We start from the raw sequence: 18,471 nt of genomic DNA, 5'->3' as shown, positions 1-18,471 counted from the left end.
AATGGAGAGAGATGAGAAGCATCAATCATCAGTTTTTCATTGCAACACCCTAGTTGTTCATTGATTGCTTTCTCATATGTGCCTTGACTGCGGGCATTCAGCAGACCGAGTGACCTCTTGCTTGAGCCAGTGACCTTGGATCCTAACTGGTGAGCTTTGCTTAAACCAGATGAGCTCAGGCTCAAGCTGGCGACCTCAGGGTCTCAAACCTGGGTCCTCCGCATCCCAGTTCGATGCTCTATCCACTGCACCACTGCCTGGTCAGGCTAAAATTTTTAGGTTTTAAAATAGCACTTCGGTGAATAACATTGCAGTTAAATCTTGGTGTATGTTTTTTTTGTTGTTGTTTGTTTGTTTTGTTTTTTTTTGTTTTTGTATTTTTCTGAAGTTGGAAACGGGGAGGCAGTCTGACAGACTCCTGCATGCGCCTGACCGGGATCCACTGGCATGCCCACCAGGGGGCAATGCTCTGCCCCTCTGGGGCGTTGCTCTGTTGCAACCAGAGGCATTCTAGCGCCTGAGGCAGAGGCCGTAGAGCCATCCTCAGTGCCTGGGCCAACTTTGCTCCAATGGAGCCCTGGCTGCAGGAGGGGAAGAGACAGACAGAGAGGAAGGAGAGGGGGAGGGGTGGAGAAGCAAATGGGTGCTTCTCCTGTGTGCCCTGGCCGGGAATCGAACCTGGGACTCCTGCATACCAGGCCGACGCTCTACCACTGAGCCAACCGGCCAGGGCAGACTTGGTGCATGTTTTAAATTACTTCTTTGTGATAAACCTCTAGAAATGAATTTTCTGAGTCTAAGTTTATGCATTTTTATTGCCTTCTTAGTCTTTTTCTCTCCAACATCAGTGTCCCTCACCCTTGTATAACTTCTTGTGGCAAATTACTCCTCTGAACATGGTGGACTTGTAACCATTTCACTTCCTCATTCAGAAACTGTCACAGGGAAAAATAAAGTTAGATATCTTGCAATGGCATCTGAGGCCTTAAGGATCTGGCCTCAACCTTTTCTAATTTAGATTTTCCCTGTTCAACTCACTCCACACTCATTCAGTCTGGACTCCATGCTGGGGTAGCCCCTTTTACTTATAAAGTTCCTACTTTGTCGTCCGATCCTGAGAAGGAGCATGTGGCATCCTCAAACTGGATGATTGAATGAGTGTTGGATTGGTTGATGACTGTTTACGAAGATGAGAGTAGAATTTAGTGAATCCCTCAAGGCATAGTGCAGTACCTCTGGGCAATGACACTAGGGACCCTTACTAGCCAGGGGGCCTGATGGAGCAAGGGGAGAGAGACAGCAGTGACTGGGCCCTGGTGATTATAATTCCATAGAGTGGGCCACCTGACAGGAGGTGTGACCTCTGCAGCAAGCCCCTGACAACCAGGCAGAAAATTGCAGGATTTAATACCCCAGCCCTACCTTCCATCCACCCACAGATGTCCTTCTGGGGACTGGCCAGGCCTCGCTGGAAGCCAGAGAGCACTGGAGCCCCTGGATACTGTCCCTGCAGGTAACCTTCCCTGATTAATAGTAGAGAACGGATCTGCTGGGACAAACAGCAGATTTCCAGCATCTTCTAAAGATTCCTACATGTTATGTTTGCAAGTAACAAGAAGCTTTAGTGCTCATTGCTGGACTTTTAACACAGCCTCCATTATATTTTATTTGTGCAAGATCTTATCTCTAAATGAGAACAATAACCCTTTAAGGATAGATATGGCCTTTTCACATGTGTGATCAGAGACTCAGGGAAATTTTGTTGTGAATTCATCCCCTGCAGAGGGACTTCCTTAAGGCAGTTGAGGCACAGGCAACACTCCACGGAAGAAAATAGAAAAGGTGAAATGTTTGGACACGGCTTCTACGTACAAGGGATATTAGACACAAAGACAGTAACACAGAGCCCAAACCAAATCCTAAAGTCAGCATGTGAGGGAGCTATGTAGACCTACCTTCAGGTTGTGCAGCACCCAGGGGCAGCTAAGAGAAGAACTGCAGCTGTGTGTCTGAAGGATACAAGATGACAAAGTAACACCTTAGGGAAAATGTGGCCACCTGGAAATCCTGACTCCCCAGAACAAGATTCCACAAGCCTCCGGCTGGACAGGCACACATCTCCCATTCGTGCTGCTCATCAGCGATGCTGGAATCCCAGCCCACCCTCCCTTTTCTCCTGTCTGATCCCAGGGATGGTCTGAGATGTCAACCAAAGTCCTCCTTCCTGAGTAGGAGGCCCAGTGAAAGCTGCCACAGATGTGTATGAGGAAGAAGGGAGCAGAAGACTCGGAAGTCACAAATGGAAGCGGACTCTCCCCTTCCCAGTCCCAGATGCGGGGACCGAGTGTGATCAGTTCTCCCACTCTCCACAGGAAGTAAGCATCCCTGGTCTAAGCAAGCTTAAGCCCTCAGCCTCCATTTCTTTGCTCATAAACTATCTATATCTGCAACTTAGGACTGATGAGTTAACACCCATAGAACACCTAGAACAATGCCCGGTGCACAAAGCATTCGACAAATATGTCATTCCCTTCTCACCACTCCCAGTTCCTATGTCACCATTCTGTCCACCTCACTGCCTTGCCTCTTTCACAAGTATTGGTTTGAAATTGAAACTATATTCTTTCCCAGGTGCAGAAGCCTTATTTTAATTACTCTTGCATGATGAATGGCTTTCATTTATCTCTGAAGAGGCAAAGCAGCAGAATAGATAAGATCATAGTAGTTACCGAAGGACCTGGGTTGTCTGGTGATTAGCTTTGCTACCTTAAGCCATACTTGATTCCTCTGTGCCTTACTTCACTCTTCTGTAAAGTAGGGATAATACTTGTACCTGCCCACATGATTAAACTTGTTAAAATATGTTAAAGCATTGAGAACAGAGCCTATATGGGCTTGTTATTATCACCTTCTTTAAAACTGAAGGGAGGTAGAAGAGAATCATTCAGTGTCCTGAGCAGGGCTCAACAGTAAACAATAAATATTCAAAGGAAGAGCAAAGCCGCCCAGCCCAGCTTGAACTTGCTATCACTGTTCAGCTACTCTGCATGCGGAGCTTACCCAGGGTGGGGGAAGTTGTACGAGATGAATTAAAACCCAGTAGCAGTGTGACTCATTAAGTAAGTTCATGTCAGTAGGTCTTAATATTCTCATCTAGTAAACAAATTTTGACTCATGATTTCTAGAGTTCTTTCCTGGTTTAAAAATGGCTTTGATTCTGTGGGGCAAAAGACTTTACCTATGTCACTTAGTCAAGAAGAGTGTTAGTCTCAGTGCTTGAGTCGATATGACAGAAGGTCACTGACCCCAGATGAAATGATTCACCAGCCACAAAGTTACACTGACAACATTGAAAAGCATTTACCACACAAATTCAGTATCGCATTATCTGCTCCTATTACTTGTAGTGTACAAAGAATTACTGGTTTTGTAAGATCAGAATTTATCTTTATCTTATGTTTATATAGCCTTGTTCAGGCCAAAAATTTAAATATTTTAGATAAAAATACTCCTTTTTAGTTATTTCTCCATCACTTTTCTCTTTACTCATCAGGAGTCCTGGGGCTTCTCCCTGTGACTGCTTCACTTCCTGGCCAGCTAATCACTTGTCAAGATCTGGGAGTCAGAAACCTATTATAGATTCCCCCACTATGCAAAACTAGTCCTTCCTATGAAACTTTTAATAAGCTGAAATGGCATAAAGCAAAGGCATAATTACCATTAATCTGTATAGAGAAAAATTTGAGCGTTCTCCGGCCCCAAAATAACCTACTAAGTCATAACAAATATGCTTAATTACATCTGGTTGTACACTAAACAACACTCTCACAGCTCTCTTAGGTTTTTCTGGTACCTTACAATTTATCTTGCTAACAGATGCACACAATACATTGCGATAACGCAGCAGCTCACAGACACAGCTCAGAGAGGCTTGATGCTGAGATGTGGGTGTGGTTGGCAGGGGCGGAGCTCGGTGGGGCTGCTCTCACTGTTTGGGACCTGCTCTGCCACTATAAAGGTTGCTGCAAAACCAATGCTGAACTATTTTCGCCTTTTGCCATAAAACTGAGAAGCGCCTTTGGATTTCTTTTGAGTAGCAAAAGATAGGTTCTAATAAACGTAAGTTTTCATAAGAGCGAAATGATAGAATGCGAACTTTCAAGAAGTGAGGGACACACGTATTAATAAAGGAACTCCTTAAGAATTGTGGCCCCCGACCCATGCAGTTTGCACGTGGCAACAGCTCCACTTGTCACCTGGATCCTTATTAGACCGCAGATTTCTTGAAAGTAGGGCTCTGTCCTTGTATCCCTGCATCATTCCACAGTTATTAGTTGCTTATCAAATATGTACTTGTTGAATAAAACCAAGCTGACCAGGAACTGTCCTGAAGTTTAGGATAGGTAATAAGACACTGAGCTCTCTGAGGGTGGGCGTGGGGTCGCTATTAAACTCAGGTATTTTCTCCCACCTGCCCCCCACCCCAGAGACCAGCGGTGTCATCTCCTTTCTTTCTCACTTTACCCAGGCCGGTCCCCTCCCTCCGCCCGGATGCCTTCCCTAGCTCCTCAGAGGCCTGGCTTCTCCTATGTCAGGTCTCAGCTCACATGTTCCCACTTCAGGGCATCTGCGTTCACCCTCCTCTCCCATTATTCTCCGACCTCGCATGTTGTCTGTTCACAACACGTACAGACGCTGTAATTTCACGTGTATCCATTTATGTCTTTTCTTTTTTTTTTGTCTTTATTTTTCTCTGAACTTAAAGCTCAAAGAAGAGAGGAAGAATGAATGCCTTGTTCTCCACAGAGCCCGGTGTCTGGCAGATATAAAGCACTCAATAAATACAGGTGGGGAGAAAGTTAGAAAGAAAATAAGAATATGTGTAGGAGAGCCTGACCAGGCAGTGGTACAGTGGATAGAGCGTTGAACTGGGACGTGGAGGACCCAGGTTCGAGACTCTAAGTCACAGGCTTGAGCACGGGGTTGCTGGCTTGAGCGTGGGATCATAGACATGACCCCATGGTCACTGGCTGAAGCTCAAGGTCTCTGACTTGAGCAAGGGGTCACTCGCTCTGCTGTAGCCCCCATCAAGGCACATATGAGAAAGCAATCAATGAACAACTAAGATGCCTCAACGAAGAACTGATTCTTTTCATCTCTTTCCCTTTCTGTCTGTCAATCCCTATATGTTCCTCTTTCTGACTCTATGTCTCTTTTAAAAAGAAAACATGTGGGGAGAAAGAAAACAGATACAGAAATACATGTAAGAAGGAAGAGGTAATAAGAAAGAAAGAGAAAGGAGGAGGAGGAAGAGGAGGAGGAGGAGAGAAGGGAGGAATAAAGTATGGGATAGAGGGATTAAAGGAAAGAGAGGAGGGAGGGAGGAAGGAGGAAAGAAGAAAGTCTTTCAGATCAGCATCGTAATAAAGATGGTAGATGCTTAGAGTAAGGGAGCAGAAAAACGAGGCAAGGAAAAAGCACCTCATTTTTCCTCCCTCCTTCCCTCCTCCTTCCCTCCTTCCCTCCCTTCCTCCCTTCCTCCCTCCCTCCTTCCTTCCCTCCTTCCCTCCCTTCTTCCCTCCCTCCCTCCCTCTCTCCTTCTCTCCCTCTCTCTACCTGTGCCAGGTGCTTCATATATTATATCAGCTACTCATCTTTCTCAGCCCCAGGGAAAGGTGTTGAAACTTCATGACACTGATGAGAAGAAAAAGAGGCTCGGCAGAGAGAAGAGCCTTGCCCACAATCTCCCAGCTGAGCGTGAGAGGAGCACCTTGTCCCCACGGCTCCGCGGGGTCTTGTGGACTATCATTGGCTTATTCCGTTTTCATGTACGTTTTTCCTTGAATGCTATTTGAAAGAAACCTGTTAGGGACCGTACTTGGACGACAGAAGCAGACCGGAGCTGCTGGCCAGTCTCACTGTGAATAGAGGGGCAGTCTCCGTCTACTAGCCAGTCACTGCCTAGTGAAGCTGAGGTTGGTTGACCAGCTTTGATCAGGAAGGAGGGGTTGGTTTCCATGGTGTGAAACAACAAGACTTTGGCAGCTCAGACTCCCTGTGGGCACCAAGCACCTCAGTTTCAAACAAGACAGTAAGTATTTTTATATTACCCTTGTTTTTAGATGTTTACTACAGTTATTTCCAAACATTCATGTTTGTGAGAGCTTATATTTACTGGCAAAATTTTTAAAAAAATATTTTATTGATTGATTTTACAAAGAGAGGGGAGAGGGAAGGAGAAGTATCAACTCATAGTTGCTTCACTTTAGTTGTTCATTGATTGCTTGTCCTATGTGCCTTGACCGGGCAAACTCAGGGCTTTGAACTGGCCACTTTATCAGTCCAGATCGACGCTTTATCCACTGTGGCATCGCAGGCCAGACTACTGGCGACATTTTTACATTGAGACACCTGTGCCAGGAAGGGAAATTCAAGTGCACTTAAATACACAGGGATTCATGGGAAGGAAAAGTTGCTAAATTTTAGTAGTCAGTGGTAGGCTAGTAAACTCTGTATGTTTTGTACAATAAATATTTGGGGTTATTTTTTAAAAGTAAGCATCTTATTTATAGTATTGTTTATTTTTCAAACAGCTTTGTTGAGATATAGTTTACATGCCATAAAATACACGTATTTAAAGTACACGACTCAGTGTGTTTTTTAATATAGTCAGAGTTGTGAAAGCATCACCCTCCGCTATTTAACTTTAGAATATTTCCTCACCACAAAGGGAGACTGTCTCCTTAGCAGTCACTTCCCATCCCCCCACCTCATTCCAGCCCCTGGCAACCAATAATCTACATTCTATCTTTATAGATTTGCCTATTCCGGACATTTCACGTAAATGGAATGACACAATATGTAGTCTTTTGTGACTGGCTTCTTTCGCTTAGCCTGTTTTCAGGCTTCATCAGCATTGTAGCATGTATCAGTCAGCACCTCATTTCTTTTTTATTGTCAAATAATGTTTCATTGTGTGAACGTCTCAGATTTTATTTATGCATGCATCATTAATAGACATGTGGATTGTTTCCACTCTGAGACTATTATGAGCAATACAGCTGTGAACATTTGCGTACTAGTTTTCATGTGGACATGTGTTTTCATTTTTTTAGGTAATCTTATACCTAAGATTGGAGTGACTGGTCATATAATAACAACTCTGTTTAACTTTTTGGAGAACAACCAAACTGCTTTCCAAAGTGTCTGCATCATTTTAATATTCCCACCGCAGGGTATGTGGGTTCCAATTTCTCCGCACCTTATTAACACTTGTTATTATTTGTCTTTTTAATTGTAGTTATTCTAGTGGATATGACGGGGTGTCTCATTGATTTTGATTGTCATTTCCCTAATGACTAATAAGGTTGAGCACCTGTTCAGGTGCTTATTGGCTATGTGCATATTTGTTTTGGAGAAACTTCTGTTTATATTCTTTGACCATTTTTGATTGAGTTATTATTATTTTTGCAAGACAGAGAGAGAGAGAGAAAACAGGAAGGGAGAGAAATGAGGAGTATCAACTTGTAGTTGTGGCACTGTTTTAAAGTTTATTTTTATTTATTTATTCATTTTTAGAGAGGAGAGAGAGGGGGAGAGAGAGAGACAGAGAGGGAGAGAGAGGAGACAGGAGGAACTGGAAGCATCAACTCCCATATGTGCCTTGACCAGGCAAGCCCAGGGTTTCAAACCGGCGACCTCAGCATTTCCAGGTCGACGCTTTATCCACTGCGCCACCACAGGTCAGGCCTGTGGCACTGTTTTAGTTGTTCATTGACTGCTTCTCATACGTGCCTTGATGGGGGTGGGGGGCTCAAACCAAGCCAGTGACCCCTTGCTCAAGACAACGACCTTGGGTTTCAAGCTGGCACACTAGCTGGTGAGCCTACGCTCAAGCCGGATGAGCCTGTGCTCAAGCTGGCGATCTTGGGGTCTCAAACCTGAGTTGTCAGCATCCTAGGTCAATGCTCTGTCCACTGTGCCACCACCAGTCAGGCTGTTTTTTGTGTTGTTTTTTTTAATTAAGTTGTAATAGTACTTTATATAATTTGGATGCAAATTTCTTATCACATATTTGATTTACAATTATTTTCTCTCATTCTGTAGTTGCTTTAAACTTTCTCAAAGGTATCATTTATAGAACAAAAGTTTTTAATTTTAGTGAAATATAATTTATTTAATGTTTTTTTGTTGCTTGTTGTTTTGTTGCCTAACCTAATGTGATAAAGATTTATCTTTATGCTTTCTCCTAACAGTTTTAGTTTTAGGACATATATTTAGGTGCGTGAAGTTAAGTTTTATATATGGGTGGGTAGAGCAGTGTTTCTCAACTACCAATTTGCAGACTGCTGGTGATCCACCAGAAATATCGTGCTGGTCAGCGAAAGGTTAATCACCCTGATGTTGAATGAAGACTCTAGGGACTGGCGGTTGAAAAACCCTGAGGTAGAGGACCAACTTCATTCTTTTGTATGTGGATATCCAATGTAGAGACTATTTATTCCCCATTGAATTTTCCTGGCATCTTTGAAGAAAATCAATTGACCAATGCGCTGGCTGGATGGTTCAGTTGGTTAGAGGATTGTCCCAATACACCAAGGTTGTGGGTTCGACCCTCAGACAGGTCACATAGAGTCAATCAATAAATACATAAATAAATGGAACAACAAATCGATCTCTCTCCCTCTCTTTTTCTCCCTTCTTCTCTTTCTAAAATCAGTCAATAAATTAAAAAATAATTTAAGAAAAAATTAATTGACCACAAATGTAAAGGCTTATTTCAGGACTCAGTTCTATTCTATTGCTCTGTGTGTGTATCTGTATGCCACACAGGGTGCCTTGTACCACACTGTCGTGATTACTGTATCTCTGCAGTGAATTCAGACGTCAGGAAGTGCGTATCCCACTTTGTTCTTCCTTCTCAATACTGCTGTGGTGATTCTGAGTCCCTTACATTTCCGTATGAATTTTTAGGATCGGTTCATCAATTTCTCTGCAAATATATGTATTTATACAGTAAGAAGATCTACTTAAACTACAATGTATCCATGGGAAGTTATGGAACTTCCTTGGTATGAACTCAAATGTGGATCGTATAGGGTTAATTTAAATGTAAACCTGCTTGAAGTTCTGTGTGAATGGCAAAGAGGCTTCCATGCCCTGATTCTATAAATTTTGTAATACCTGCAGGTGAGAAACCATCTAGGACCTTTTTTTTAACCACTTTATCATTGATTGAATGCTCCGGTATAAGGATTTTCTACTAAAACAAACAAGCCACAAAGATAACGTCCTGTGCCATGTTCTGTTACCTGCAAATACACTGAGCACCCACGTCGTGCACAAAGGCAGGTCCCCGTCCCACACACTCGGAGCTGCTCAACCACTTTGGGGTGAGACCCAGGCATCTGTTGTGTACGCTGCCCCTACCTTACTTCAGGGCTCTCCTCCACCTTGCTGCTAGCGACATCGCTGTTCAAAGTGTGGTCTGTAAACTAGTGGTTGCTGTGGGGACTCGTTACAGATGCAGGATCTCGGTGCTACTGAATAAGAATCTGCATTTTAACGAGATCCCAGATGCTTTATGTACACCAGAGGTTGTTAACTGTAACCTACGGGCCAAATCTGGCTCCCTTCCTGGTTTGGTTTGGTTTTTTTTTTTTTTTTGGTTCATGGTCAGCACTTGTGGAGGCAAGTACTGTGATGTTGTAGAGCCAGCTGTCGTCACTCTCTGCGTCCCCAGCCCCCAACCTGTTCCTAGCACTGGCCTCCTGAGCTCACTGCTGTGTCTGGCCCCTGCCCAGGGCCCTGCTGGTCACCACCAACGCCTTGAGGACTCCGCGGTTAGCAACTACAGGGCACTGAGCAGTGGAATCATAGTCCAGTCACATCACCTTGCCTCCTGCCAGCTGTCACCTTGTGAGAGCTGGGCTCTTAGAGAGGAGACAGAGCATGCTGGGACCTGGGTGTCACTGGGGCAGAGTGAAAGTGACCCCCCCCACGGGCTAGGCCCCTCCCACTCAGACAGGTTGCTCTTTGTTCCGGGGCTGAGGGCTACTGGTCAAAAGCAAACTCACCCACTCACCCACCATGGCAAGCCCTTTCTCCCCCAGCATGGTCCACCCCCACTAAGCAGGTGGGGGTTCTTGTCACAGAACGGCCATCATGTTGCCTCTTGACCCACAAAACCTAAAACATGTCCTATCCAGCCTTTGCGCCTTATGTTACCTCCTTCCCGTCTCTCCCAGTCTGGACGGCCCTCTGATGTTCACGTCTGTCGGACTCACGTGGAGGACTGACTGTAACACAGATTGCCCCTCCCACCTTAGCGTCTGATTCAGAGCCCGCTAGTTCGCATTTCTAACCTGTCCCGGGTGCTGCTGCTGTAGCTGGAGCTCCGTGTGCATGGTTGACCTCACTTCCTGAGATCTGAACCTCCCTGCTGAGATCAGAGCCATTTCCAATGGCCCCTTCCAATGCAGCTCTCTTCCTTTTTTCTGTATTTCAGCCCCTTTTCTGTTATATCAGGAATTCTCAAACTTTTCGGTCTCAGGGATCCTTTACTCTTCAAAATTACTGAGAATCCCAGAGAGAGAGATTTTAAAATCTGAATTATAGCTATTAATATTCACCCTATTAGAAATTAAAACTGAGAAAGTGGAAAAGTCTATATTAATTCATTTATAAAAATCACAATAAACCTAATAAACAATAATATGAATATTTTTAATAAACAATAACTATTTTTCTAAAACAAAAAAATGTGAGAAGAAGGGTGTTGTTTTAGTTTGTCGTCAAGTCTCTTTGATGTGTGACTTAACAGAAGACAGCTGAAGTCTCATACCTGCTTTTGCATTCAATTAGTTTTTCTGGTTGAGGTATATAAAGAAAATCTGGCTCTATATGTATATGAAGTTGGAAAAGGGAGTATTTTATACCTTTTTTCATATATTGTTAATAGTTTTCTTTGATACAACACCAACACTGGACAAGTGTTAGGGCTTTAAATGTTAGTCAGAATCTGAAATGATCGCAGTGTGCTTTTTCATACTCTAAATTAAAATTCATTAAACTAAAATCCATCGGCCTATTCTGAATGGATCCCTTTCCCTATGCATGATTTTGTAGCATCTTACACTTGTCATACAGAAAGTACTGGCTCACGGAGTTAGCCAGGCATTTCAAATATTGATATATTTCATTATTTTAAAATCCCTTTTACTAAGTCATGTAATCAAGGATAAAAATTTGATAAAAAGTAATCATTCTTACTGCTTTAGTTTTCTTATTAAAACTAGCTTTTTTTTTTTTTTCTTTTCATTGAGCATATGTGGTGGTTAAGGCTACCATGCCTGCTAGTCCAGTTTGGGGTCACTGCCCACACTGCTGCCTTTCTTCATATCAAATCACCAGCAGCTTTTCAACACCTTTGCTTGCGAACCATGAGGACATTATCAGCACAGTGTACAAGGCCAATGACATGTTAATATTATCAGGAATGCAGTTTGACCTCACAAATCTCCTGAAAGACTCTCAGGAATTCCTAAGCATCTATAGACTATGGTTTGGAAAATGGTTGATGTCTTAATGATGTACATAATTTTAAAGCCATTTCATCTGTGTGTTTATATTTTGTCCATCTCTTGTACTGATGTAGCAATAGTATTTCATTTCCATGACGTATATGTTCTCTATCCAGTATAAACTTTTCACGTGGTTTGCATTGTAGCCTCACAACACCCTGACAAATTATACCCATTCTACAGAAGGGAAACATAAGGCACAGCATCGCACAGCTGTCTCAGAGCCACACTGCTAGCACTGGAAAGTGGTTTGAGGCCAAATAACCAGTGCTGGCCCATGCCTATAGCCTGTTGTCCTGAAGGCAGAGGGGAGCCATTGAAAGACTCAGGGAGGCAACTGGCACGCACGGACCACAGTAGCTAAGATACAAATATACGCTGAGCAGAGCGCACACCTGAAGCAACCCGGATGCAGATTTCCAATGAAGAATCCTCACTAGGAATAAAGGGTGGTAGAGAATATCCTAAGTGACATGTTTTTTTTTTTCCCCACAGCTGGTTTTTGCCATGGAATTGGCCAAAATGTCAGACATGACAAAGCTCCATCAAGCTGTGGCCATAGGAAACCACCATTTAGTGAAAAAGATTTTAAAGAAAGGTCTCTGTGACCCAAACTACAAGGACGTGGACTGGAATGACCGGACCCCACTTCACTGGGCTGCAATCAAAGGTGAAGGGGCAAGGCCTAGGTAGACTCCATCCCCTCGAATCCATCATTCGTCAAGATAGCAGTTAGTAGTCTGTGAGGGGTGGAAAGAACATTTCTTGGGAGCCAGATGGATCATTACAATGCCAGCACCATCACTTACTGTTTGTAGCACCTTAATAAGTTATTTAATGTCTCTAGGCCTTAGTTTATTCACCTACATAATGGAAATAATAATGCTACCTCGGAGTCTTGTAGTGAGGACTCTGAAATATAATGGGTGTACAATGCCTAGCATATAGTCAGCTCTCAGTTAATATTAGTCTTCTGCCCTCTTGATCTTGAACGTGACTGGAGCATTATCACTGTAGTAGGAAGGGACTTTGTCTTGTTCATTGCTGTACCCCCCATGCCTAACATGGCTTAGTTATGGAATTGGAGGAAGATAGTGGCAAAAATTCAGCCAATGGATTTGCCAAGGCCTTTTGCAATAAAAGACCATTAAAGAATGTTAAGTAAGGCAGTGGAATAGTCCTTTGTTTTCTAAATCTTTGTTTTGGCTCCTGTATGGAGAATGGATTAGCAGGAAGCAAGATCGGCTGCAGAGAAATCAGCTGGGAAGAGTTTGCAGAAATTTAAGTACAGTGTCATGGACACTATTCTAGAGCACCTTTTAGTAAACATTTGCTATATGCTGGGTGCTATAACATGTGTTTTATTTCTCTGACTTATTTGGACTTCACAAGAACTCAGTGAGGTAAGTGATGACATCCTTAATTTACAAATGAGAAAACTGAGCCTTAGACATTTGTCCCTTGTCCGGGGTGCCATTAGTTAGCAAGTGGTATTTATTGTCAGGGATGAACCCCCATCTATCTGGCAAAAAGCCTGTGCAATTAAGCTTTGCTAGCTATCATGTAAATGGGACTTCACATATATATTTTTTCAATTGAGGTATAATTGACTTATTATATTAGTTTCAGATGTATAAGATAACAATTTGATTTTTGTATATGTTGTGAAATGATCACCACAAAAAGTCTAGTTAATATTCATCACCATACATAGTTAAAAATACTTTATTTATTTATTTATTTTTATTTTTAGATTTTATTTATTAATTTTAGAGAAAGGAGACAGAGAGAGAGAGAGAGAGAGAGAGAGAGAGAGAGAGAAGGGAGGGAGGAGCAGAAAGCATCAACTCCCATATGTGCCTTGACCAAGAAAGTCCAGGGTTTCGAACCGGCAACCTCAGTGTTCCAGGTCGATGCTTTTATCCACTGCGCCACCGCAGGTCAGGCTCTTATCATAACTTTTAAGATCAATTCTCATAGCAATTTTCAAATATGCAACACAGTATTATTAACTATAACCTCCATGCTGTACATTACATCCTCATGACTTATTTATTTTATGCCTGAAAGTTTGTGCCTTTTGACCAACCTCACGCATTTCACTCCCCCCACACCCCACCTCTAGAACCCACCAATGTAATCCGTTCTCTGTAGCTACGACCTTGGTTTTCATGTTTTGCATTCCACATGAAAGTGAGGTCATCCAGTATCTGTCTTTCTCTGTCTGACTTGGCTTCATGCCCTCAAAGTCCATCCATGCTGGAGCGAAATACTGTTTTTGAAATCAGCCTTGAGACTTGGGGGAGAGAGCCAGGTCTCCAGGCAGGGTTGAGGGAATGGACCTGGCCTCAGACCGCCAGACACATTTTATTTTTAGCCTTGTCCTGTGTTGTCTTTGATGCCTCTCAGGGCATATGCAGGTGCTGCAGCTACTTATACAGCACGGAGCCAGACCCTGCCTGGTAACCGATGTGGGCTGGACCCCAGCTCATTTTGCAGCTGAGTCAGGCCATCTGAACGTGCTCAAGACTCTCCATGCACTGCACGCCGCCATCGATGCCCCCGACTTCTTTGGAGACACCCCAAAGAGGATCGCACAGATCTACGGGCAGAAAGCCTGTGTGGCGTTCCTGGAGAAGTGAGTTCCATCTATGTCCACCTATAGAGCGGGCAGAGAAACAGGAGCCCGTGACCACGGTCTTTGCTGACTCAGGGATCTCAGGTCGATGAAAATGAAGTGAGGAAATCCAGGCAACGATCGTCAGAGTTTTTATTAGTTTTTCACTGAAATGACTAATTTGGTGTGGAAACTCTAGTGCATTAGGTTATGTACATTCTATTATTTTTAAATTATACAAAATTGTAACTTATAATTATATATTATTACAATTGTAATACCATAGCACATAATTATTATAATTATTGTTTTAGATTATACAAAAATGTTCTCAGATAAGAGAGTAGGACGCCAGGTCTGAAAATGGGACACGGTGTAAGATTTATCACTGTGTGGCATCAGCTCCCATCCAAGTTACCAGGGAGTCCTGTTGCAGAATCAATGGCCTTTTCTCAATTCACATCTCACCTCCACTTCATCTGATAGCTGACATTCTTGAAACTTCTCTCTTGCTTTGTCTGATACTACTCTCTTCTAATTCTCCTTCCAACCTGACTATTCCTTCTCATCATTTTGTCTAGGCTCCTATTTTTACATGCTTTGCGGATGTCGAAATTCCTCAGGGTCCTGTCCGTGGCTCTCGTCCACTGACTTGGAGTAATCCCAGCCCCTCCCCAGTGATCAGTGGGTGGCTGGGCATGAGAGGCACCCCAGAATAACTGACGTGGGGGAGGAGTGCTTCCCCCAAATAGTCTGGAGTGCTGTGACCAGGAGCAGTGGGCAGATCGTGCTGAGCAGGCAAAAAGCGCATCATGTGTAAGTAAGTCAGCTCTCCTTCCCACATCTCCCGTGAGGAACTTCCCTCTGATGGTCACGGGGATCAGAGAGAAAGAATCTGTTAAAGGGAAATTAATCTGGACCTTGAAGATGGGTAAGACCTGCCAAATGAAGGAAGAAGAAAGATAAAAAGATTCTTTTTTTCTTTTTTTTTTTTTTTTTTTTTGAGAGAGAAACAGAAAGGAAGAGAGATGAGAAGCATCAACTTGTAGTTGTGCCACTGTAGTTGTTCATTGATTGCTTCTCATATGTGCCTTGAGTGGGGAGGGGGAGGCTCAAGCTGAGCCAGTGACCCCTTGCTCAAGCCAGAGACCATGGGATCATGTCAGTAATTCCGTGTTCAAGCCAGCCACCCTGTGTTCAAGCTGGTGAGCCTGCGCTCTAGCCAGAGAGCTTAGGGTTTTGAACCTGGGACCTCAGCATCCCAGGTCCATGCTTTATCCACTGTACTATCACCGGTCAGGCTGGAGGAAGAGAGATTCTTCACTGGGAGGAAAGACACCAAATTGAAAATGTGCATAAGATGAGTGTATATGTGAGGAGGTGGAGGGATAGAGGAAAAATAAGTGGCCTGGCTACGTAGAGCATTACACTGGAGAGAAGTGGAGAATAAGGTCAGGTGGGCAGGTGGAGGACCATAGTGAGTTGGGAAAACCTATAAGTGTGAGCTCATTAGGGAACTGACAGGCTGAAACAGATGCTGCAGCAACGTAAATCCTGTCTGTAGTGGAAGAGGCAGGGCATTGTGCAGATAGGATTGGAGACACTTTGTCCATAGGCACAAAGATCACATAAAGAATTTCTTAAAAATTCATGTTGCAGGTAGGTGAGCTCCTAGGCGAAGACGATGTAGAGGAAGGTAAGAGTTTTGAAAGAAGCCTAGGCAGTAGTTGATAATTTTCTCAATATCCTAGGGATCCTAGTAGAACAATTCAACTTTTAATCCAGCTTCACTAAATAGTACATCTGTCATTCAGCAAACACATTGGAGCCCTACTATGTGCATCACATTGAACTGGATATGAAAAAGAAAGATAAATCAGGTACAGTGCTGGAACATCAAGCACTCCCTGTCCGGGAGAAGCAATAACTTGTTTACATAAATGACAGATAGGAAGTGACAAAGGCCATAAAAGCAGAGCAACAAGAGGGACACTGAATGTTGAGAGAGACACAGTGTGTGTGGTCAGCTTGTTGGGAGAATAGGGACTGAGGAACATGCAGATCTGTCCTCTGAACGAACTGTACTCTGTATAATGCTTAGCATTTAAAATCCTGTATGCCCGGCCTCTACCATCTATTTCCTCTCAGCTTTCAGTGGTCCTAGATTGGCTCAAATTTCATCTTTGTGAAGTGGCTTTCCCCAATGTCTTTAAGCAAGTCACATACTTACCTTTGGCCTCATGTACAAAATAGCATACATGTAGGCTTCTCATTGTCCATGTATATGTGTATGTGACTATCACCTATCCGTCTATTTGTCTATCTATCTGTCTCTCTATCTATCTATCTATCTATCTATCTATCTATCTGCCGACCTATCATCTATAACTATTCTTTACATGAATCCATCTATACATACAGTACATAAGCAATTCTGTCATTTTTATTTTCTTTCTTATGTGTTTCTATACTTTTCAACTTTTTGCCACGAACAGATATAGCTTTCCTAATTAGGAAACAATAAATCAGGGGAAACAGCGTCCTAATAATATGCTGGCTGCCGTATACATGTGAGCCCTTTGAGGACCAGCAGCTTTCCTTCCAGCTCAGTGTCTAATTGTCTGATGCTGTTAACCCCTCACTCCAGCTCACCGGTTTTCTCCACCTCTAAGGGGTCTCTTAGTGCCTGAGACCTTCCTCACTGTGTGCTTGGAAATTCTTGAACTCGGCCTCCTTCCTTTGGACTGAGGCTCGGAGGGGCCCAGGCTGAGTGCAGAGGGCGGGAGGAGGGGCGACCTGGAAGCCTAGCTAGGGCTCTCCCCTCTCTCTGACACCTGGTGCCCCCCCCACCCAGGGCCGAGCCCGAGTGCCGGAACCACCGCTGCACCGCCAGGCAGACGGGGCTGCCGCTGGACGAGCGGGACCCAGACTGGGACGCCAAGAAAAGGGAGATGGAGCTGTCTCTTCCTTCCTGGAATGAAAACACGAATAAGAAAAAGCATAATAAGAAAAGTCGAGGCCCCGCCAGGCTTAGCAATGCCAAGGAGATGACAGTGTAAGGAGGCGGGGCCAAAGGGACTGGGACCTCTGGGGCACTTTCCCTGGCACCGGATTAGAGCTTCTTAGGCGTGTGCTGTCTTTACCTGATTTCACTGAGAGACTGTGATCCAGATGGCTTCTACCAAGACCTGTCACTCAGCCTGGCAGTCTTGCCTCGGTGCACTCCACACGGACGATGGTCTCCGTGCTGATACCTGCTGTCCACAAGAATTACCAGCAGGAGACAATGGCAACTCCATGCGTTTTGTCATCAGTGATTTGCATTTGTCAGTGTGTCTTCACCCCACAGGCAATTATAGAATTTCAGAAGAGCCCCTCCCATAGAAACTGGACTGTTTATATGCAAAAAAAACAAAAACAAACAAACAGAAAACCCTCAAGAATCACCAAAATACTGTCTAGTCAGCTATGAAAAAAATTACTTGTTGTCACATAGACGAAGCAAAAAAGGTGAACAAATGTATCTTCCAGTTTTCAGCTGTTTGTTTTGTTGTTGGTGGGGCAGAGGCCCACAGTCTCAGCCTGGACACTTTAGTAATGATCACTTTGGGAGGAACAGTCAAGCAATAGACCAGCTCAGTGGGAAAAGCCCGACACAGATGGATTTTGTCCTATGTAATTAGGGAGAGAGAGTATAAAATAATGGAACGTGATTACAACTCACGCTTATTTAACTGTGTGTTTTAGGAAGTCTATAAAGATCAGGTATTTTCAATGAAATTGTATCCAAATTGAGATGTGCTATAAATATAAAATCCACATCAGATTTTTGAAGACTTAATACAAAAATGTAGAATAGCTCGTTAATATTATTAAATATTGATTACATGTTGAAAGGATAATATGTTGGATATTGGGTTAAATAAGAGATATTATTAACATGAATTTACCTCATTTATTTCACTTTTTAAAAAAGGTGGCTACTAGGCCCTGGCTGGTAGCTCAATGGATAGTGCATTGGCCCAGCGTATGGACATCCTGGGTTCGATTCCCGGCCAGGGCATACAAGAAAAGTGACAATCGGCCCTGGCCGGTTGGTTCAGTGGTAGAGCGTCGGCCTGGCGTGCAGAAGTCCCGGGTTCGATTCCCGGCCAGGGCACACAGGGGAGGCCCCTCCCCCTCTCCCTCCTCTCTGTCTCTCTCTTCCCCTCCCGCAGCCGTGGCTCCACTGGAGCAGGGTTGGCCCAGGCACTGGAGATGGCTCCTTGGCCT

The 18,471-nt window shown here is 43.8% G+C and overlaps 1 protein-coding gene across 2 annotated transcripts; it reads left to right on the top strand.

Moving 5' to 3' along the window:
* Window positions 1-6,018: 6,018 nt before the first annotated feature.
* Window positions 6,019-18,093, top strand: ANKRD66 (ankyrin repeat domain 66). 2 transcript variants are annotated; one of them, XM_066361400.1, is made up of 5 exons: window positions 6,055-6,091; window positions 7,116-7,235; window positions 12,078-12,252; window positions 13,992-14,220; window positions 17,054-18,093. In XM_066361400.1, exons 3-5 carry the CDS (start codon window positions 12,090-12,092, stop codon window positions 17,256-17,258), a joined length of 597 nt encoding a protein of 198 aa, XP_066217497.1. In that variant the 5' UTR covers window positions 6,055-6,091; window positions 7,116-7,235; window positions 12,078-12,089; the 3' UTR covers window positions 17,259-18,093. The 2 variants fall into 2 exon arrangements, with proteins under 2 accessions (XP_066217496.1, XP_066217497.1); XM_066361399.1 differs by lacking the exon at window positions 7,116-7,235 and having other exon boundaries at window positions 6,019-6,091.
* The last annotated feature ends 378 nt before the right edge of the window (window positions 18,094-18,471 follow it).

Source organism: Saccopteryx leptura, chromosome 1 (genome assembly GCF_036850995.1).
Source record: "Saccopteryx leptura isolate mSacLep1 chromosome 1, mSacLep1_pri_phased_curated, whole genome shotgun sequence".
Lineage (NCBI taxonomy): Eukaryota > Metazoa > Chordata > Mammalia > Chiroptera > Emballonuridae > Saccopteryx > Saccopteryx leptura.
This window is presented reverse-complemented; position numbering and strand designations above follow the sequence as displayed.

Excerpts from the sequence above, each read along its gene's own strand:
- ANKRD66 (XM_066361399.1), top strand. The coding sequence starts at position 12,090 with ATGGAATTGGCCAAAATGTCAGACATGACAAAGCTCCATCAAGCTGTG. Across the intron at positions 12,253-13,991 it reads TCACTGGGCTGCAATCAAAG|GGCATATGCAGGTGCTGCAG; the intron begins GTGAAGGGGCAA and ends GATGCCTCTCAG. Across the intron at positions 14,221-17,053 it reads TGTGTGGCGTTCCTGGAGAA|GGCCGAGCCCGAGTGCCGGA; the intron begins GTGAGTTCCATC and ends CCCCCCACCCAG.